The sequence below is a fragment of the Pezoporus occidentalis genome, unplaced genomic scaffold, assembly GCF_034315485.1.
Source record: "Pezoporus occidentalis ecotype Australia unplaced genomic scaffold, CSIRO_AGI_Poc_V1 ctg81, whole genome shotgun sequence".
NCBI lineage: Eukaryota > Metazoa > Chordata > Aves > Psittaciformes > Psittacidae > Pezoporus > Pezoporus occidentalis.
The window spans coordinates 9,238,797-9,262,566 of record NW_026916170.1 but is presented as its reverse complement, the minus strand read 5'-3'; the positions used below and the strand labels follow the sequence as shown (position 1 = coordinate 9,262,566).

The window sequence follows — 23,770 nt, the reverse complement described above, 5'->3', positions numbered from 1 at the left end:
CTCTCTAAGCTGACAAGAAGAAATTTCATTTTAAATCCTATCTCCTCATGAAAATCAGAACCTGACAGTTAACTGTGCTCAATGCTAGGGCATCAGCAGAAAATGCAGGCTGAAAATGTTGAAAACAGCGATCAGTCATTTGTCAAAGGATATCTCTACCATAGTAACCATCTTTGGCTTCAGTTTGACTATCTCATATAATATACCTCCATCACCACCTCCTAGGATTAGCACTTCTTTCCCAGTGTAGTCTTCCTTTCCGCTGCCCATTATGGCTTGAGTGTATGCCAGGTCACTCTCAGCCAGATCTGGATGAAAGGAAGAGTTGGACAGAAACATTACATCTTTAATTCCCAATAATTAGTACAATAAAGACCAAAATAAGAGCACCTACAGAAACAACCTAGCTCCCAGAGACAGTTGAGGTAAGAGAGGTTGGTGATTTAGCAAAGCTAGTAAGATCCTCCTCAAAATCCCACACAGCATTAATATTAGGACAAACCCAACAAGAGCCCCTTCACATTAGGAAGTATTGAGTGGCAAGAGAAAAAGCTGTAGAGCAAAACTGTCAGCATTTCAGACATTAATCCACACTTGATACTTCAGTGAGTTTTTACCTAGGACTAGTGCTGCAAGAAACAAATCACGAGATTTTTGAAAGTACACTCTGGATGCCAACTAAAAAGAGCAACCTAGATGCACCCCAGTAGACCCCTACACAGAAGTATGACTTAACACATAACTGCTGAAAAGCCCTGAAGCCAGCTTTCTAGCTGGCTTACTCTTTATTAGCTCCAAAGCAGGCAATAATGTTCCAAAGCTGTAATAACACATCTGAGCTACAAGGGCAAAGCTTTGTGCAGCAGCACATCATGGAATACTCTATCATTCTGGCTGGCAATCAGCACTTGCTTGTAAGTGTACAATAACAAAATGACACAAAGCAGCATTTTAAAATCCGATGGAAGGTAAATAAATAATGGCATACTTCCTTTTCTGTAAGGAGTACTGTGACAACATTAATAGAATCACAGAATAGTTAGGGTTGGAAAGAACCTTAAGATCATCAAGTTCCAATCCCCCTGCCATGCGCAGGCACACCTCCCACTAAACCACACCACCCAAGGCTTCGTCCAACCTGGCCTTGAACACTACCAGGGATGGAGCATTCACAACTTCCCTGGGCAACCCATTCCAGTGCCTCACCACCATGACAGGAAAGAATTTCCTCCTTATATCCAATCTAAACTTCCCCTGTTTAAGTTTGAACCTGTTACCCCTTGTCCTATCACTACAGTCCCTAATGAAGAGTCCCTCCCCAGCATCCCTATAGGCCCCCTACAGATACTGGAAGGCTGCTATGAGGTCTCCACGCAGCCTTCTCTTCTCCAGGCTCAACAGCCCCAACTTCCTCAGCCTGTCTTCATACGGGAGGTGCTCCAGTGCCCTGATCATCCTCCTGGCCCTCCTCTGGACTTGTTCCAACAGTTCCATGTCCTTTTTATGTTGAGGACACCAGAACTGCACACAATTCTCCAAGTGAGGTCTCATGAGAGCAGAGTAGAGGGGCAGGATCACCTCCTTTGACCTGCTGGTCACGCTCCTTTTGATGTGGCCCAGGATACAGTTGGCTTTCTGGGCTGCAAGCGCACGCTGAAGCCGGCTCATGTTCATTTTCTCATCAACCAACACCCCCAAGTCCTTCTCTGGAGGGCTGCTCTGAACCTCTTCTCTGCCCAACCTGTGCCTGTGCCTGGGATTGCTCCGACCCAGGTGCAGGACCTTGCACTTGTCATGGTTAAACTTCATGAGGCTGACATCAGCCCACCTCACAAGCGTGAGGAGGTCCCTCTGGATGGCATTCCTTCCCTCCAGCTTATCAACCGAACCACACACCTTGGTGTCATCGGCAAACTTGCTGAGGGCGCACTCAATCCCACTGTCCATGTCAGCGACAAAGATGTTAAACAAGACCGGTCCCAACACCGATCCCTGAGGGACGCCACTCGTTACTGGTCTCCAGCCTGACATTGAGCCATTGACCACAATTCTTTGCGTGTGGCCATCCAGCGAGTTCTTTATCCACTGAGTAGTCCACCTATCAAATTGATGTCTCTCCAATTTAGAGACAAGGATGCTCTGTGGGACAGTGTCGAACGCTTTGCACAGGTCCAGGTAGATGACATCAACTGCTCTACCCGTGTCCATCAGTTCTGTAGCCCCATCAAAGAAGGCCACCAAATTGGTCAGGCAGGATTTCCCCTTAGTGAAGCCATGCTGGCTGTCACCAAGCACCTTGTTGTTTTTCATGTGCCTTAGCATGCCTTCCAGGAGAATCTGCTCCAAGATCTTGCCAGGCACAGAGGTGAGACTGACTGGTCTGTAATTCCCTGGGTCATCCATTTTCCCCTTCTTGAAAATGGGGGTTATATTTCCCCTTTTCCAGTCATTGGGAACTTCACCTGACTGCCATGATTTTTCAAATATGAAGGCCAGTGGCTTAGCAACTTAATTCACCAGCTCCTTCAGGACCCACAGATGGATTTCATCAGGTCCCATGGACTTGCGTACATTCAGGTTTTAAGATGGTCTCAAACCAGATATTCTCCCACAGTGGGCCGAAGGTGTTCATTCTCACAGTCCCTGCATCTGCCTTCCAAGACTTGGGTGGTGCGGTCAGAGCCTTTGCCAGTGAAGACCGAGGCAAAGAAGTCATTCAGAACCTCAGCCTTCTCCAAAGCCGGTGTAGCCAGTTCTCCCGATAGTTTCCAAAACCTCATCTCCATATGAAACTGATAAAAGTTTCTGGCTAGAAGTATGGAATGCCTAGTTTGGCGATTTCAAATACAATTCTAACTGAATCAGAAAACACCTTGCTAATGAAATTCAGTAATACTTTTCAACTGCCATCTGCACAGAAACCCCTGAGAGTTGCAGAAAGTTAAATGAACAGTTAGAGGTATGTCTGGTGATTTTGAAAAGCTATAGTCAAATTTCTTAATTACTCTGCCATTAGACTGCAAGTAGGTATTCTATCCCTAGACGGCAACATGCCTCATTTACATCAGTCAGCACTTTTCAATGTAAGTCCTGAGAGATTTCACAAAGCATACCCCTCCTTGATGTCTAGATTTTCTAACAAGCTGCATTCTTACCTAGTTTGAAAGAACAGCAGCTTCTCCCAAGTTCACTTTCAAACTTACAAAGCCGGGCAGACACAGACTGCCACATATACAGACAATCTCATAAGGTTGGGTTATTCTTCTCATTAACTTAAGAGTTCAACTGAGCATTTTGAAGGAGACAAAGTCAGATGATGTTCACCTACAAAGCAGCTAAATGGTTTAAGATACAGCTGTCCTGTGCCTCACCAAGCAAATAATTCCTCTAGAGAGCCAAGGGAACAGCAGTTTTATACAGACACCTGCCTCCCAGCTCCTACTTCTATTTCTTTAGAATTCCACAGTATTTTGAAGGCTGACAAAGTAGCTTATTTTACTGTCAAGGAGAAGCCCTCAAGAGGTTGGACGTGCAACAAACAAGTAAAAGCTGAAATGCATGGAGTAGAGTAAGCTCTCCCAGACAACACTGACTTCTACACCCATAACAACTTCGGAAATTTTTTTTGTATTCTAGATTTTACATTGCTCAGATTTTCTAATTAAAATGCTGTATACAGAGAAACATTTTACTTTATATAGTGGAACATATATGAGGGTACATGCATGCGTCCCTGCCCATGGCAGGGGTGATCTTAAGGTCCTTTCCAACCCTAACTATTCTATGATTGTATGAATGTAGCTTCCAGCATCAGAACCATGACTGCTAGTAATCTACTAAAACTGTCCCATTGCGAGATAGAAAACAACGCTTGCTACATTTTCACACAGAAGATCCTGAAATGAGATGATACATACTGACATCCCCACTGAGGATAAGAATATTCCCAAACTGTTTTGAATGCAGGATTTTAATATTTTGAAAAGGTGAATCTTCATCATAAACAACTTCATCTATGTCGTACTCCACCAGGCGCCCATCAGCTGTGGGCCAGTATCTGTCGATGACACCTCCCCTCAAAATGGCTGGCAATCTAGACAGAAATAAGAAAAAGTGTTACAAAACATTTGAGAATGTTTATTAAAAAAAACAACCTCTAAACATACTGTGGATTCACCATAATAAATACTTAAAAGAGGGATCTAAGAAAACTTGCAATATTTAACACTCAACAGATAAGCCTACCAGCCATGTTATATATACATAACTTGTTAAGGCACTGATGAAATATTACATGGTTCTTCTTCATGTACAACTTCTATAATATGTACATGAACCTCTCTACCCTTAAGAGAGGATATTTACAAAACATGGCTAGAAATCGAAAAATACAAAAGCAGACTTCAGACCAAAAAACATGACAAAATCTCTTCCCATCTTCAGCTCAGCTAGGAACACCATTTCTTTGGGATAGTGGACCTCACCCTTCAAAAGTTGTACTGAGATACATATTAAATACATACACAAACACAAAAAGTGAACTACTACAGTGTTTCAAACTGAGCCAGGCCACCCTGCAGTTTGTAAGCACAAACCCTGGTATCAGCTGACAGTTTGTGTTACTTTTAAAAAGCAGTTCAAGAACCTGCATAGATTGTTTTAAATTCTATATAGAGGTATCTTTTTCCAAATCACTACTTCACCTGTAAGGACAAACTATATTTTAAGTGGCAGTGATTGATCAAAATGATCGCATTCCATTTCAAGCAAAACGTGCAGAGATTTCCTCACACACTTCAAAGTTAAAAACCTTCTTTCCCCACCCAGGAGGGTATAGCAGAAGACCAGACAGACAAGACGGTTTTAAATTCACCAGTGATTCTCAGTGAGCATTCCAGAAATATCTTTTACCCTCACTGAGCCGCCAGATGGCAGCACATGGTGAGAACAAGACCATCTATTCACTACATCAAAACAGTTAAAAGGCAGGAACAACTTCCCCAGCAGTATTAATCCTAGGGCAGCTGCATGTGTGAAGCTAACATGAGAAGGATGCAAAGACATTTACTTTGACGGGTGTGTGACAAGATCCATACCAGATCCGTTGCTGCAGGAGGTTCATCTTCCTATACCAAGGTAACCAAATTTATATAGATCACTTCAGGCAGACCTTTTTCCTGATCCATTTTTAACAAGTTTCTATCATAGGGATTCCACAAACTCTCAATATCGTATTTCAGTATTGAAATGCTCTCAGAGAGTGTGCTTCTCCCCAATATACACATATATTTGCAGACTGTGCGCCAGGTGAGGATTTACCAGTACAAAAAAAGCAAGACAACTACCTTTCTTTTACACACACCTATATTACACCTTGAATGTTTTCTGTGTGTAATTACTTTTCAAATCACTACCACTTCACTTGTGGTCTTGTACAACCTTTAGATAACTTTCTACTGTAGTACTGCTTTGCAGTTTTCCCATTCCGTAGTTTGCTCCTTTGCTTTATAGAATATGTTGATTTTACACTGCTTTTTACTTTTCTTAAAGTACTTCCACTTCTGTGTTCTTTAAAGCACCTCCTACACCTTTCCAGCGAGCGCATGCCTTCAGTAAGTGCTCTTTGGCTTTGAGTTGCCAGTCACTGCCACTCATCGGGAAGACACCAACATGAACTGTGTTCTTCCAGATACCTGGGAAACTCCAGCATGAATGAATGCTGTTTCAGCAGCAGGCAACAAATCACAATAAGCACCCGTACAGTTCAATGTATAACCTTGTATTCAAAGTCAACCAAAATGACAGAAGGCTTGCAAAAGCCTCCCTCCTTTAGTTAAAATATTTCTATCTTCTTGGCAGGGCCCTGAAGCACAGAGGTTCCGCTGGCATTTTTGCCACAAGTGCCCAGGGCCAGCACCAAAAGCCACAGCAGGGACAGAGCTTTTCAGGGAAAGAGCTGTGGGAAACCTTAACAGGGAAGGGCCTTCTCCATACGTTTGAGCTTTGTTTTAGCTCCTGCCCTCACTCCTGGTCCCTGCCCAAGCTACAGTGCAGCTCTGTCCATACCTGCCCAAGTATTTCACCAGTCCTTGACACCCACTACCTCAGTCTCAGAGGTGCCTCAATACTACAGCCCAGCCTGGCAGTCACAGGGCTGAGGCTGACCCTGGTCACCATCACCAGCCCTGCTCACCTTGTCCACAAGCTATGGGATGTGGCCTAACAGGTATGGTTCATGCCCTGGCCTATCCCCCTGACACCCTTGCTGCTCTCCAGGACTTCCAGAGTAGTCTGCACTCACTTCCAGATTCCATTTTCTCCCACCACTTCATGCAACCACTGCAGCAAATTAAAGAAATACTCCTTGCCTAAAGCAACAATACTGAAGATGAAGCTTACCAATATGAAAAACCTCACATGATCTTCAATTCTTCAATAAAACAATTTTAAAGTATTGGGGGGAAAACCGCATATGCATGAATACATAATCCAGGCTATTCATCGCAGTACAAGAAAGCGTAATTTGATTATCTTTAGCAACTATGCAGACAAGCCACATACAGAAGTAGATGTCTGAACTTACCGTTTCACCCTTTTTATGTTACCATGAAACAATTCTTTCATTCTCTCTTCTACTTTGTTTAGAAGCTGAAAAAAAATACCAAACAAAAGGTGGAAATTATAGGCAATCATTTGATATAAAGTATCTGTTAAATTAGGCTACTTGGAAGGCAATAAATAGGAGCACCTATACTGAAACTTTCAAATGCAACAGTAGAAGCCTATGAATAACTAGCTGGTCACCTTAGCCTTGTTACTAGCAAGAATGTGCATACTGTAGCAGCTGTCATCACTGCTATTAGTTTCTGTCCAGGATAACATAGCCAGATCTTTCAGGCACAGCCAAACAAGGAACATGAGAACCCTGTAAATTACATTCCTGTCAAAGCAGTGGCCTATTCCCTTGCAATGTCCAATTTCTGGAGCCTTCATATCAGGGAAGATGAAATCATTTTTCTGCATGGGGAAGAAGTTACTGTATAGAGGCTCCCAATCTGTCAGATTAGAGAGAAAAAAAAAAATAATTCCATTTCACCAGGTTACAGATTGAGGATCACCTCTGCTGCACTACCCTGGGTACTCAAAGAGACCTGAGCCCTAGCCAAGGCTGGTTATGTCTTTACAACTCTTACAGCAAACAACACAAGGCCTGGGACATGCAAAATAGAATGTGTGCATTCATGTGTGTATGCAACTACAAAAGGGGTAGTGAGGATGAAATTCTTTACAATGAGGGTGGTAAAATACTGGGACATGTTGCCTAGAGATGTGATGGATGCTCCACCGGGCCAGGCTGGATGTGGTTCTGGGCAATCTGATCTAGTTAAAGATGTCCCTGCTCACTGCAGAGGGGTTGGACTAGATGACTTCTGAAGGTCACTCCCAACCAAAACTATGATTCTGTACTCATCTGTAAGCACTAGGTTTGAACTAACCCTGATATTTAAAAATCTTCTACCAAAACATACTTTGACAAACCTGAAGACAAGGGGCTCCCCATGCAGTCTGAGAAACCTAGTAAGATAAGCATCACTCGTACCTGATCAACTTCTTCTCTTCCTTTTGTATAATCACTGTAGCTCTGCAGATCCACCAACACTAATCCATGAGGGTGAATTCTCAAATTGGCAAAACTACAAAATAAAGAGAGATATTAATTTATTACTAAAACTTAGAATGAGTAAAGACAGACTGAAACTGGTTATATTAAATTCAGAATGCATGTTTCTTTTTCCAGCCATCTGTAACTGTTGGCAGGGCCAGCTCCAGTCTTCCTATGCAAGTCACTAAGCAGCAAAGCTGAAAAAGCATACCAGTCACTACATAACTAATAAAATCAGCAGGCAGCAAGGCAGCTCTTTAAATGAGGCTACTTCGGTTGTGTTGGTTTTGATTTTTAATTGAAATCAAGCCTCATAAAAACAGCTGAACATTTTCCTTCCCCCTGCCTTCCTTCTCACTCCTTGGGGTTTTGTTTGTTTTTAACTTTATAGCTACTATACACAGTGTTCACATTCAGAGCTCAACAAAAATTTCTAAGTGAGAAACAGTAAGCACTCTGGAGCAAACCATGACTTTGACTGGCAAAGAAATTGGAGTAGCAAACTTTCACTGATGAATACAGATGCAAGATAGACAAAACTCCTACTATATATTGTATTACAGGAACATTTAAAGATCAAAGAACATGGATGGCTTCACCATACAAGGCGCTGGCTGGACAAATAGAAGACCTTCAAGAACTTGCAACAAACAAAAACAAAAGATAAGGACTATGAGGATAGACACAAGAAAATACAAAGTAGCAGAGGTGATATTCTTTCCATACTAGGGAGGGAAGAAGACAGTAAGAAACAGAAAGGCTATGAGGGGACTACACAAATGGATGAGAGGGGAAGTATACACTAAAAGAGGAGAGCAGAGAGGATTGGAACAGCTGAGCAAAGCAAGCAGGGTATTCGGGGATGGAAATTCCTTAGTACAACACAAAGAAACTGCAGGTAAAATTGTATACAGTTCTTTGAATGCCCCTTTCTTTGCTTATCTGCTTTTATCACCCCATTCAGCCTCAAAGGCAAACCATAATCCAGCCCCTGTAGAGACAAAAAGTTTAAGTGACCTCTTATCTCCCCACCATTCCTACCTTTCTGTGCCACTTCCAGAGCTCCCTGACTAAACTGTCAGTCTCAATATGAACACCATCTTTATGTGGTGGTTGAACCTTGACAAGCAAACATGCTCAGCTGCAGTCAGACAAAATACTAAATATCCTGTTGTTATCTGAAAATCATAATTTTTAGTAACTAAAGTGGTCACATTGTGAAAGTGACTAAGTGATTCAAGAATAAAAACACTCTTGCTGGCTTTGGGCAGCAGTGATCTGTAGCTGTGATGTGTTTAGCAGCTCACAGAAGCTAGGATGTCACCCGCTTCTCTACAAAAGATGAGTCTGGGAAGTCGCGGTCTTTCTAAACGACTTAACACATGGATCTCGCCTTAAGGAGGGAAGATTCTCCTAACAAGACACCCACAGGAACATCGTGTTTTGTTTCCTCCTCCCCAGTACCTGCAGATTGTCACAGCGACCCTCCCCACACCTACCCAGCGACTGTCCACTAGGTGTCCTCCCGACAACTATTTTTGATTAGGAACTACAAAATATCTGTGCTCCCTATGGGCATGAAGAGAAACCACAGAAAAGCCTTAAAATATGCATTCTCCCGGCACTAGGAAATTACTCCTGCACAAAACAAAACACAGTATTTTACCCTGATGAAAAGATGAACAGAGAGTAGTCAAGAAGTAAATAAAGACGATTCCCCCCCTTTTTAATCAATTACCACATAGAGTGGTAATTGATAAAAGAGACTTAAGAGACTGAGTTTGTCAGCTAATTAAAAGAATTCATGACATTTCCAAGGCAGCTTTCTCTCATACAAGCTATATAAGAAAGTGTTTCGGGAGAATCAGCAAATTCATTCTACTGCACTCCTGACAAAACCAAAGTAAAGGAGGAAGCTCTTCTGAACTTCAGCAAACACTTCACCTACATCTTTTAGGATACTGCACCCCACTTGCTGCTGACTGTCACAGTTCAGTACTTTGATATATGGGCCACTTCATACTTTGCATAGCGACCACACCATCTCACAGCTTAAGGTGATGTTCCCAGCAGTACTAATAAAACACAAGTAGGACCGTTAAAAAGTAATAATAAAAAGGCATACTCCCAGTCTCCCTCCCATCAATATGGGGCTTCAGAGGTTTTAAACACATCTGTCTGAATCAAAGGGACTCAAATTGTGCACTTCTCCTAGAGCCTTTTGGCACTCAGCATAGAGGGAATGGCTACTGCACAGGACGGCTCTGGAAAAAGTCCTACTGGGATTTTGTTCATGTGATTTTCATGTCAGGAAAGGTGTGCTGTGTACTGTGCCTAACATGAAAGGAAAATAAAATAGCCAGGCATAAGCACAGAAACAAAACAGCATTATCATAAGACTTCAGGAGATATCTTTGGTTTGTTTATTAAAGAAAGACAAAAGAGCAGTGCTCATTAGATGGAAGCACTGGTCCTTCCACCAGGTTTTGGATGCAACCATTCACAGTGAAAAGGGATGTTTCTAGTGATGTCCACAGACCTACTGCAGGCCCTCAGAGCTGAGGCACTACAGACAGAAATGAGTATTCACAGCTCCTCAGAAACAACTGTGAACTTTCAAGTTCTCCAGTAACTGGCACAGTGTCAGAAATATCTGCAGTGTTAGAAAAACTTTTTATCAGTTTATTCTTGTATTCCAGGAGTTGCCATTAACACAAATAAACAACAGGTGGTCCCATGACCAGAGCTGTTTTAAATTTCTAACAGAATCACATAGCTGTCATAAGATTTGACAGCTGACATTATTTTCACTTCCCCTGTGACTGCATGAAATACTTCCTCAGTATGGGATGTTAGCTCCATTGTTTTGGGGTTGTTTTTTTTTTTTGGATGGGAGGCAGAGAGGAGCATTGCTCTGAAAAGTACAACCCCAAAACTTCAGACTTACTGTAAGTGATATGGCAGCATTACAGTACAGAGACAGTAACACTGCAGAACTCATCTCATTAAACTGTTACCTCTACCAGAACTGCAAGGTCCTGACACCTGAGGGTAGAGATGAAAAGGAGGCACCAGCCTGGAGCACTATAGTGGGACAAAAATTCAAGTTCTGAGTGTTGGGCCAATAGTCTCAGACAATTTATGGTGAACAACCTTGACTGAAACTCAAAATCCTTAAAGAAGGCAATAGAGGTTGGTTATACCTTGGTGAAGCCACCCAGTTGGAAATTAACACTCAAAATAACCTAAAATGCCTGTAAAGATTTAAAGACACAGCAAACAGTAGAAGTGTACATTCAAAAAAGTGACCAGTCTAGTAGCATTAACGCAATAGCAGCAGGCCATGGCTGAACCACAAAAGACTTACTGGCTTCAATCAGCAGGGAGCAAAAGGCTATGCTGGCTTCTGTTACTTTACATTTGTTTGCCTGGCAGTAAGCATGTGAATGTGGCTTAGCAGCAGCTCTTCAAATATTTGAATAAGGTTTTTAAGAACCACAATACTACAGTTTCCATTTATACCTAAGAAAATATAGTAAAGATTACAAATCAAAATGAGGGGGAAAAAAAAGCAGTGGGAAAAATAAATGAAGTCTTCTTCAAAGGTCTTCCCTCCTGCCTCTTGCCTTACTGAAAAATTTAGTTCCCGATTTCAAAATAAACCACCTGCAACACCTTTGGTGTGTGCTCACATGCACTTATCATAAAAGCATCTCTCCATTAGGAGACAAAACCCCACTTCCTGCTGCATCTGCATACCTATCTTCTAGGTTAGTACTAAAGCTTTTTGTGCTTGGAGTCTCAGCTACACATAATTCTAGTAGTGCATCTTGCCACCTGAACAACAGATATCAAGAAATAAATATCAACTGCACAAATCAGAAAGTAACTCTTGAGAAAGGTTTTGGATGAGTATCCTCTGTTCAAAAAGAGCCAGAAGCACGGAGATCAACACATTCTACGCCAATCTGTGTATTCTACCTTAATTACCTGTATTGAGTAAGAAACACTGCAAACCCACATAGCTGAAAATTATTTGGAAAATTATTTCCCCCACACCATACCCGAAGAATAAAATTGTATAGGCAGACAGGTGCCTACAAACTCCCCTTCACCTGCCAAAGCTTTTATCTGCTGACAGACTAACTTTGAATCACTACCGAATATAGCTCAAGGATTTGAAAAGTAGTTTGCCAATAAAAGCATCACCTGTCAAATTACTCAATGAGGGAGGAAAGGAGAATCTGCTTATACTGGGAAAATCCCAAATATAAAAAGAATTATTGACATGGCATTATTTCAACATAGCACACATTTTTTTTTTTTATAAAAAGAAAAAATTGCTCTTCTTCTTCATTAGAGACGGACCTTAAGGAATTAAGCAACCCCATTTTTTCACTATACCATTATACCTGTTCTCTTTTTACAAAATAGGGAAACTAAATCAATGAAAGCTATCACAGTTCTAAACTGTTGCTGATTCCTAGCAACTGCTTCCTATTCTTCAGCCCGTATTTGCACTCTAGGTAACTCCCTGAATAAACTAGTACATTTCAGCCTGAAACAAAGAGCTGAGGAATGTTCATCCTGTTCCTTTAAAATATATTGACTAGGTTGTCGAGTGATTAGCAACAGACTAACACAGAAAAGTAAAAACACCCCTCCCTTCATGGTGTTAACATGTTCATCATCCCAGTGACATACAAGACAGCTTCAACTGGATAAATCTTGCACTGCTGTGAATGCCAGTAGGATTACACATTCTCTAAACAAGAATTCAGACACAAAACACAAGCTAAAAATGGATGTATGGATAAGGGAGGTCAAAGCTTCTCTGTAACAGTCTTCCACTGTAAAAACAGGTATTTCAGATTTCATTTTTCTGGTGTTTTAAAGACCTTTCAAGTTGAACATGATAAAAGAGGGAGCAAGAAAAAAATCTGATAGCTGTATACAGCATGTAACAAGAGTACTTGCTCACAAGCAACGATGCCACTAGAATATATGTTAGCTGAGAAGATGCCCAACAATTTGCAAAGGTTGGCTTTAACATTTTTTTCCTTACCCTAGATTTTATTCTTTTTAATCTGTTAAAATATAATGGGCCCTATGACTGCACAAAGTATACATTATATACATACACATCACATACATTAAATAAGACATTCTGAACTTTCAACTGTCCAGTTTAAGTTAGAATGACACTTCAGTGAAAGCAGGCTGCTTCAGGTGACCCTGAAAACATTTTGGAAGTTATATGAAAACACACAGCTCAAGGAAACAAGACTGATGGGGCCCTGAAACTCAGAGACAGAGCTCCTTCTCCAACCAGGGCTGGAAAGCCAAATAAAGCATATCCATCCCCAATAGGGACATGGCCCCAGACACGGACTTGAGTGCCTCAAGTGAGGCATTTCCTGCCCTGCTCTAGAGCCTTGGGTTGACAACCCCATTAATAAATGTTTTCAGAAGAACTTCCCTCAATTAGGTCCTTTGTCAGAGTAAATCACAAAGTAAATGGACCAGGTAGAGTTGCCACATGTGACTTTTGCTTGCTTAGCTCCAGACAAAGGAGAACAGGGAGCCGTTGCTTTGGTAATGACAACAGGAAAGCATGGATTAATCCCCAAATCAAAACCAATTCGTTTAACAGCCCAGGCCTCCACAGGGCTGTTCACCCAGTATCTTTGTCAGAGACAAAGTTTTGTTAAATTGTGGGCACTGCTGTTGATAATCTGTAGCACAGGGCACCCTGCAGGCTATAAGGGTTATCTTTGCAGACACTCAAGAGTGTAGACACTCTTGAGCAACACATTACTATCTCATCTCAACCATTTCTTTTTCCTGGGATTAGTACCTATTTTATTACATCAGCTGCACACCTTTGTCTTGCAATGGCTCAGTCACCTGGTTAAAAAGGCATTTGTATGTGCACACTCTCAAACCCCCTACTTGCATACAGGGCCAATTCACACATCTTTCATCCTGGGAAACTGCTGGTGACATACCTACTCTCCTTTATGTTTCCACCCCCACCTTCTACTACAAATTACCTCATTTCCAGAAGCACCCTGTTTTGCAAGGAAGGAAAAGTCTGCATGCCCTGGTATTTCTTCCTATGTGTGCCAGATAGGAAGTTAAGCTAATTAAAAAAAACGTTTATATATTAGGTCTCAAAATGCAGACAAAATTGCTAGTACTAAACCAAAGCCCTTTTTAATTTTTATCAAATCCTCTGTATGTTGAAGAGTGGCAAGTAAGAATGACCTGGTGGAATGGTGCTGTTTTGTAGGGGTTAACTGTCTGGTCTATTGGACTTTTGAGTGTTCACACACTTATTCATATCAATTAACCAAAACGGCATCAACTGACAGTAGCAGGAATAGTCTAGTTAAGGCTGCCTTAAAGTATATGCAATTTAAATGACTTGAAAGCTCAAGAAATAAAACCTGCTGAGATCCCAAAACTTGCAGGAAGTTCTGCACATGCTACTGTTCCCAAATTCAGAGTTTAACAAGAAAGGCAAAGCACAGAAACATACTTTAATTTACAGACAGTAAGTTGTCTAGCTAACGTGAGTAATTTCCAGGGAAGATAAATCCAGTATGCACTGAAGATCAGATGCCAATGAATATACCAAGAGAAAGTAATAACCATTCTTTATTAATTTACATTTAACACTGCACCAGAAAAAAAAGACACTTATAAAGCAAATAATCTCTTAATGTTCAGCTCTTCCATGCACTCCTGTTCTTTGTTCTTCAGTTCTTGAGGCTGTATCACAAACTGCAATTCCTTATTATATTTAGTATACTTTCCTGGATAGCTTCTATTAACAGCTCAACTATTTCCAGACCTGTATTGTATTAGAACTTTGAGAACTTATTTTGCAAGGATTCAGAGCCTCCATTAGCAAATGCAGTTTTCAACTGACACAACTTGTACACATTTTAACATTAACCTGACAACAGTAATTTGAAATTAAAACCAAGCTCATCTAAAGCTTTTCAACAGAAACCATATTTCTGCTGGTGGAGTCTATTCACAGCTGGATTAGGGAGGCAGTGAAGCACAGTACATATAGGGTAAGAAAGAACACAAGGTTGCAGCACCTGCATGTGTACAGGAAGAAGGGGAGACCACTACACCTGCCTGCTAAAACAGGTGTCAAAAGGACAGTGACACAGCAAGTCAGTCAGCCCCCATGAATGAGGCAAGGCAAAAAACGGTGCTGAAGCCCATGTCTGCCCCAGTGTTTAGAGCATCTTTGAGTCCAATTTTTTTCCTGAAACTCAGTATTCTCTATCATATTTCTGACTGCCAATTATAAAGATGAATGGCATGTCCAGCATATAAGGTTAAACAGATGAGAATCAGTACTTCACTAAACTCGTTGTGTTCAGCCCAGAAGGCTCAAGGAGATGAGTATTCCCCAAAAACCTACAGGCCGCATCCTTTCTCACATCACTAAGCCCCAGCTCTCCCTGTGGCCTCCACGGTATCCCTGTGGCCCCAAGACAGTAAGTGAGGTTCCTTCCTTAACCCACAAAGTGCAATATCAAAGCATCTGAAGTGATGCAAGGGCTCTGTAGCAATCACCAGGAAATTGTTTTGAAGCCGAATGTACACAGTGCATGCCCTGGAGTGTGGCATGAGGGTTTTATGTGAAAAAAAGTCTACTTGATTACTTGATAAAACTGTGAATGCGTAAGCTACCCAAACTGTGCAGCCTCAGCAATGCTGCCTTTTGGAAAAGGACTCTGGAACAATCCAACCCAAGACCCTGCCAGCTGACAAACTTCGATGTAGCCCTAAAGAAGAAATCCAAGCACCAACCTGGTTGTCTGCAGCAGTAGAGATGCCTGAGTGCTTGCCCTTGCTCAGTGAACAGAGGCAAGAGGTAACCAAGACCCAGCATAACAGACCATCAATTATTTCCTTGCAGGAAGACCACTAGGCCCATCTCTTATCTTCACCTTCCCACAACAGCAAGAATACTATGAACTATCCTCTGGTGCAAAAGTTTAAGTTGCATTTAACAGTAGTGAACAGCTGAATGATTCAAAGTGTCTACCTGCTGAAAGACACAAGATCAACAAAACACACAGGAAAGAACTCATTTAAAAATCAGAATGAGTACTAAGCAATTGCTAAAGCTAATTACACATGGCTTCCTGGAAACAGAATCTCATTTTCTCTACCCCTCCCCCCATGCTATCTACTCGAGGACAGTTCTGAAAAGCATAAAAAAAACACCCCACAAACAAAAAACTGACTGGAGACTGTATAGTTCTCCCGCATGTTGAATTCCCAAGCTTATACTCAGAGCATCTAGGATATCCCCCTCCAGGGCTCTGCTTTACCGTGGGAAAACTGACTTGACCAACTTACTTCTGCCACAATGACCACAATGTACACCAGGACACAGGTTTACCTTTCCCACGAAGTCTTCCCCACCTCTGCTACACAAACACATCAACTCTTACATACTCCTCTCCCCCTTCAAACATTAATTGTTATTATACACTAGCACTTGAGGAAGACAGTGGAATCTGGAGCAACAAGTATTTTCAACTGGCAGTGTAGTAAGAGAAATAATACTTCAAAATCCAGAATTTTGCAAGGCCCTTAGAGATGCTTCTAGATGCCAGTTCAGTTATCTTCTGGAAAGTTTATACAACAGACATCTTTTCTAGAAAGTTCAGAACACAGGTAATTTAACTCTGGAAACTGCTCCTTTAGAGGAGACTGCTTTCCAACACAGGAATGATCAGATAAGACTGCAAAAAGGAAAGCAAATTTGAGGATTCACATTTCATGTCACTTTCAAACTCAAGGAAACACTGGAAAGCAAAATGATGTCATGTAATCAAAGAAAGCCAACCTTTAAATCTTTTAAGTCCTTTTTACTTTTAAATATTTTACCTTTTAATTGTTCAGAATTCATGTATATTTGATGTTATATTTTCAGGAGTAAATACAAGCTTAAACCAGTACAGAGGAAAGACAAAAGAGGAATAAGTTACCACCTTTTGCTATATTTTCACAGATAAAAGGTTATCCAAAACAGGAATCTTGAGCAAATTATTCAGGAAAAATGTAAAAGCACACATAACTAAAGACAGAGTAAGAAAGACTGTACCAAAAAAAAAAAGAAAAAGAAAAAGAAGGTTTTTCTAAGCCTATCAAGCATTAAAAAAAAAACAAAACAAACAAGTAATTTTAATCAGAAAAAGATAGCATCACATTTGAAAAGCTAACTGAAATGGCTCAAGAACTTCATTGGAGCATGACAATAAAAGATACAAACTTCATACTAAAGGTAACAAGTAAGCTGACACCAGTCAAGTCAGGCCCCAAGTTTACAATATTGGTGGTCTACACTACTTTAAATACAATACAGAGAGCTGTACATACAAATATGTTCACATGCAGTAAACAGACAAATTTTAGCAGGCAACACACCTGCCTATAATCTGAGCTATCCTTTCAGAGATACTGGTTCTCTCATTTAAGAAAGAACTTAAAAATCCTTGGGCAATTCTCGTATGTTCGGAGTATGACTGAATGAGATACTTAACAGGACACCTAAGAGAAGATAACTGAAATAAATGTCAATTTGTTGGCTAACTCCAACCCTGGAGAACAGAGTATGTGGAGATTTAAAAAAAAAAAAACAAAAAAAACACACCCACAAAAAAAAACACAAACCAAAAGCAGTGACTACCACAATGGATGTCAGGAACAAATAACTGAATAAATGGAAACAAATGAAGTGCAATAAAATTACAGTACTTAATAACAAACAGGCCAAATATATGTGCCCATAATTCACTAAACCTGACACTGTAAAGCATCTTCAGGAAATAAAGCTAATGTGGCTTTGCTTACCTATTTATCCCTGCAGATTCTGCTTATGCGTCACTAATGACGCTAACCACCTTTGTCATGCTGTTAGTTACTTCAATAGCTGCTTGAGAATTTCATAGATTCACAGAATTGTTAGCACTGGGAGGGACCTCTTGGAATCATCTAATCCAACCTCCCTGACAAGGCAGGGCCACCTACAGCAGGTTACACAGGAATATATCCAGGCAGGCTTTGAATGTCTCCAGAGAGGGAAACTCCACAACATCACTGGGCAGCCTCTTCCAGTGCTCTACCACTGTCAACATTAAAAAAAGTTCTTCATGTTGAGGTTGAAACATCTTGTGTTTTCGTTTATGGCCATTGCTCCTTGTCCTGGGTATCACTGTAAGGAGTCTGGTACCATCCTCTTGGCACTTACCTTTGAGATAGTCATATGCATTAATAAGGTCCCTTTTTGGTAGTCGCTTCTCTAGAATAAAGAGGCCCAGCTCCTGCAATCTTTCCTTATAAGAGAGATGCTCCAGACCCATGATCACCCTTGTGGCCCTCCACCAGACCCTCTCCAGTAGCTCCTTGTCTTTCTTGTACTGAGGGGTCCAGAACTGGACACAGTACTCCAGATGCAGCCTCTCCAGGGTTATGCAGAGGGGGAGGATCACCTCCCTCAATCTGCTGGCCACACTCCTCCCAATGCACTCTAGTATACTGTCGGCCCTCCTGACCACAAGGGCACACTGCTGGCTCATAGTTATCTACCAACACTCCCACGTCCTTCCAAGCTGAACTGCTCTCTAGTAGGTCAGCCCTCAACCTGTACTGGTGCTTGTGGTTGGTTCTTCCTCCCCAGGTGTAGTACCCTACACTTACCCTTGTTGAACCTCATTGGTTTCTCTTTGCCTAATTCTCCAGCCTACTGAGGTCCTGCTGAACAACAGCACAGCCTCCAGGTGCATCAGCCACTTCTCCCAGCTTCATATCAGTAAACTTGCAGCCCTTCACCCAGGTCTCTGATAAACAAGTTGAATAAGACCAGACCTGGGGAACACCACTGACTACAGGCCTCCAACTGGCTTCTAATCTGCATATTGCAATCCTCTGAACTCTGCCATTCAGAGAATTTCTGATCCACTTCACTGTCCATTCATCTAACTCACATTTCCTAAGCTTACCTACAAAGATGTAATGGGCGACAGTGTGCAAGTGAAGCACATAAAGTGTTTAAAAAGCATATTCAAAAGACAGGGACAGAAACTTTTTTATTATTCACATGCTGCGGTTAGGATTGAATTTAGACATACTCAATTAACAGAAGAATTACAAATACTTTCAACTGACTTGAGCTATCCTGCATCTGGAAGGACTGGCCCTGAGACCAAGACATCAAACAATGCTACTGCATCAGTACAGCCCAGACCAACCAATTCAACTATTCTAGTACACAAACTATAAGATGATAGAGGCTAGAGTATCAACGGCATTCTGCCTTATTTCAGTCACTTTATAAACAAGGCTGGTAAAATAATAGCTTGCCCTACCTGCACCTCAGAAGGAAATCCAACACAGGGAGAAATAATTACCTGTAAATGAGGACAGAGGGGACAATCTATAGAAGAAAAAAAAAAAATCCACTCACCTGCCATTTTTCTTGATGTATGTTGCTAAATAGCCATGGTCTTCCCAGTTATGAACTGTTTCTGTCATTCCCTGCTCCTGAAAAATGGGCTGTAGAGCTTTAAGAACAGCATTGCAATCAGCTGCATGATTGAGGAAAAGAAAAAAAAATATCAGTAAGGATTTTCCATTCAAGTCAGTTTTGGTTTTTGTTGTTGTTTGTTTGGTTTTTTTAAATGTCCAGTTTTTACTGGCAACCTGCTGTACTTTTGAGTTCCACCTGAACAATAGCTTTCATGTACCTCTCCTCCCCCATCCCTAGAGATACTCCTCAGGGAAGTTTTCTATTATTTTGATATAACAGTACTTTAACTATGGCTACAATTTGTCACCTACCGTATCACAGTCCAGGCATGGCCCTACTCATGTAATTTTTTTTAATCACTTGGAAACAACAATCCCAGAAGGAAACACTGCACTGATGAAAGATTTGAGTTGCCATGTCCTACAGCTAGACATTTTTCTGAAAGGCACTGAAAAACTAGACAGGGCAAACTATCCTACCCACAATGAAGCCAAGTGGTTTTGGGACATCAAAAGTGTAAAAGAAATAGGGCCACAATTCTAGTTTCCAGCCTCTGCAACTTTGCACTGCTCACTTTAAACTTGCATCAGCCCCCTTTTTGGGGGGGTACATTCACACAGAAATGTCCCCCTAAACTTGCATCAGTCCCCCTTTTGGGGTCAGTACATTCACAAAGAAATGTTGTCACTTCAAGCATGTGATCCCCTCTTCCTGCTTGGCATTCACTTTCCTTGTCACACTCCACTACCTTCTCCCTCATCTTTTATAAAACCCATATTCATTTCCTTCCCTTAATGTCACTAGCACATTAAACAAAAACCAAACAAACAAAACCAAACCAAAAACAAACAACTCAGTATAATAATGCTTACTATACTATTCCAAGCCAGAAAATTAGCCCAAACCTCAAACTGAACTAGTATGCAACTAACTCCCCAACCACTTCACTTCTGCAGCTCTTGCAAGATATTTAAGTAGCAAGATGGAGAACAGATCCTGAAGAACTGAAGTGCTCATACCACATTTAGCCCATCTGCTTTCAACAGCTTCAAGGATTTCTGCTAGGTATATCTTGGCAGAGACTGCAGGACAAATCATCACTGATATTTTTCTGCTCCATAACATACTAATCCCTCACAAGCTGCTCATAATTTAGCAGATTTCTTTGCTAAGCAGTCAGGCAGAAGCTTGACTGAGTTCTTCCTATTATGTGGTTAGCTTTAGGAAATTAATAAACATACTCTTCCATCATATCTCCTTTTGGTTACACCACACAAGATTTGCCTCAGAGGGATAATTAATTCCCCAAAGTTGGAGACTCCTTTTAAAAATGTTTGAGGCATCAATGGTTGCCTCAAGGCATCAGGACATTTCAACAATCTCTCACCAAAATCCACTTGCCACCACCTCACTCCAAGCTCAGATATGCATTATCAATCACTGATAAGAAAAAAATAACCAATGATGATTAGAACAGTATCAACACCTTTGAATCCACACCAAAATGTTAATTCAGACAGTGCTTAATTTTTTGTTATTCAGGAACAAACTAATCAACTCTGGTTGCCAAGCATGAAATACTGTTAGAAGGATTTGATAATTACTTGCCAGAAGGCATGAAAAGGCCCAGAGTTTCAACTTGAGAACAGAAACAAAACCACTGTGTGTAAGATTTGAGAGATACATATTTCTCAAGCGTTAATGCCCAGTAAAGCCAAGCAATTTTGGAATCCCAGCACTCTTGATGAGATGATTTGCAGTGGTTGCAAATATTCCTCTAAAATTTTAGCAGTGAAGAAGCTATTATTTGACAGTCATCTGTGAACACAAATGCAGCTCAAAGTCCAGAGTTACGGTAAGCATCCAGTCCGGCTTCATGCACAACACTGGCTAGTTTTGCAGGATACTCCAACACTGAGCTCAGTAATCCGCTACTGAGCCTCACTATCTCCAAAAACATTCTAGTTTAAGACCTCCTGATACCAGAGGATTGACAAAATCTTAGTCAACTATGGGAACAGATTAGCTCTCATTTGAAAATATTCACTCAGTTTCTGACTTCAAGTTTTTCTTCCTGATTTTGAATCCTTTCCTCTAGGAACTGGGAATGTAACATAAACAAAACACTAGAACACAAAGCACTTCTATATGCTTCTGCATTTGACAAATTCTTCCCTTTGTAGCTACACTTTCAATAGGGAAAGGTGAAGGGTAGTGTCAAGTGAACTGCTTCGTTAAGAATACACTGAAAAGTTAGCATATATTAGAAGCCAAAATGCAGAGTATGCTAATAGTCAACAGCAACCTGAATGACTTGTATGTTTCAGTTCAGAGCTGTTTAAATTATTTGTTTTACTATACTAAGTTATTGTGTTGTACAAATGCAAAATTTTCACACATGAACACTATCTGTCAACTCCAAATCTTAAAAAAAAAAACCTCACAGGAAAGGGAAATATACAAAGATAAGATGGGAGGGTGTCAGATACAAGCAATGAAGGGAACACACCTGAGAAGAGTTTAATTTACAGACAGGTGAAGTCACAGGGCAGTTGAAGATGAGAGCAGCAGGAGGCTGGGCCTCCAGTCAGCTGCAACAGCACACCCAACTGCTCTGGCACCAAGCCCACCAGAGTCAAGATAGGCCATTCACAGTGCCTCCCTCCATTTATTGAAAATACAGCAGCCGGGCTTATAGGTGTACAGGGGTTCTTCTCATTCACAGACTAATCTGAGACTTTCTTCCAATGCCAATACTGTATCTCAATCCTTATAATGAAAAAAACCTCCAGAACTAGAATTTTCCTTCAACAGGAAAATAAACCCGCACCTCAAGAATGAAAGCACACCCTGAAGCCCCTGCTTTTCTTACTCCAAGACAAAGACACTAGTTTTTGCCTAACATATTAACAGATGCAAACACAAAACTGGCTTTAGCAACACATACCTCCCAGGTATTAAGTTTGGAAGACCGCTGTCAGAACCCCCCCGACATGCAAGTAGAATGCTTTGTTTTGTCCTTGTCAACTTGGAGAGCACAAAAAAAAAAAAATAAATCAGGAAGCAGAAATCTACACTAACATTAGTCCTTTCAATCAATTTGCACTGTGAGAATTAACCTCATCATCTTAACTTATACATAGAATAAATAATGCATTGGATGAGGCTTTAAAAAAAAAAAAAGGACAGCAGGTAGAAAGTCATTACTATTCACCCATCCATGAGGAAACAGACCAAGTACCCCTGTGCACTTAGTCCATTTCATTATTCTCTATTACAGAAGGTTAAGAATAGAAGGCTGCTTTTTCCTAAGGAGTTTCTATAGAATATCCCCACTCTCCTCCTCTGAGGACTTCCAGCTAGACAGTGAACACAGGCAAATCAAATATTGTGCCACAGGAGCAAGTGCATCACCACAGTCAATATAAATCATGCAGTACATCCAAGTGTTCTTTCAGAAATTATGGGTAAACCAATCATGAATCAGGAAGAGCTCTCAAAGTATTCAAAATACACAGCTACCAACAGGAGAATTTAACCCTCAATCTTTCCCTGCACCATCGTCACCTCTCTACCAGTTCAGATTTCCAAGAAGAATACACACAAAAGACCCATGAGAAAAATCTCTGCGATACACTACAAGTCTTTAACACAATATTTGCACCATTTCTGAACACTTAAGTTTTCCCCTTTTAGCTAGATAAATACTCTACCTGCCCTTTGCAGTAATCACCTCTTCTCTCTTCCAACATCCTGCACAAGTTAATGCAACCCACCTCTTCCTTTCCTTCCCTTCCCATACACACTCTACAGCTTCTCACCACCCTGTCCCCAAAGGATCCAACCAACTAGGGACTGAACTCATGTTTTCCTGTATTGACTGATGCCAAGCTAAAACTGCATGGTCACCAAACAAAGCATTCCTACCTACCCTCTTTCATTCCTGCCTTTATACTCGCACATCAGACTTGACAGAGGGTAGGAAGGTGGTGTGGGAAGCATTCAAACCCAACTCAGTCATGTATCATGTCAATGCTGACATGAAAAGGAGTGCTTAAGTCAATGACATGACCATAACCCCTGAGCAAGCCAAACCTGTAGCTCACCTGAGGTCTGATTTTTCTACTTAAAGTCAAATCTGTGTACAGAATTGTGTACAGATTGTTCTGTGCTGGCACAGGCAGGTCAGGTAGTTACTACAGAACAGCAGATGTTAGAAGTGACCTCTGGAGATTGTCTCATCCAACCCCCTGTTCAGAACAGGATCAATGACAGCAGGTTGCTTAGGGCCACAAGCAGTCATGGTTTTGCTATCCCCATAGACAGAGACTCCACTACATCTGTGGGTGAGCTATTCCTGTGTTCAGCCACCCTCACAATTAAAGAGTTTTCTTATGTTCAGATCAAGTTCCATGTGTTTCAATTTCTGCCCACTACCTCTTGTCCTGTCACACAGGGCATCACTAAGAAAAGTTCAGATCCACCTTCTCTAGTCCCCCCGCCAGTTATTTGTTGACTTTTTATATAATTTGACATGGCAC

General features: G+C 41.2%; 1 protein-coding gene across 2 annotated transcripts in view; it reads right to left on the bottom strand.

Moving 5' to 3' along the window:
* SMS (spermine synthase) overlaps positions 1 to 23,770 on the bottom strand; it is a 44,665-nt gene that overhangs the window by 12,716 nt on the left and 8,179 nt on the right. For both annotated transcript variants that reach the window (XM_062603618.1, XM_062603617.1), the window contains exons 2-6: positions 19,167 to 19,287; positions 7,601 to 7,694; positions 6,584 to 6,648; positions 3,918 to 4,093; positions 154 to 308 (exon numbers count right to left, since the gene is read on the bottom strand). In XM_062603618.1, coding sequence (XP_062459602.1) covers positions 154 to 308; positions 3,918 to 4,093; positions 6,584 to 6,648; positions 7,601 to 7,694; positions 19,167 to 19,287 — 611 coding nt within the window. The remainder of the gene's footprint in view (positions 1 to 153; positions 309 to 3,917; positions 4,094 to 6,583; positions 6,649 to 7,600; positions 7,695 to 19,166; positions 19,288 to 23,770) is intronic.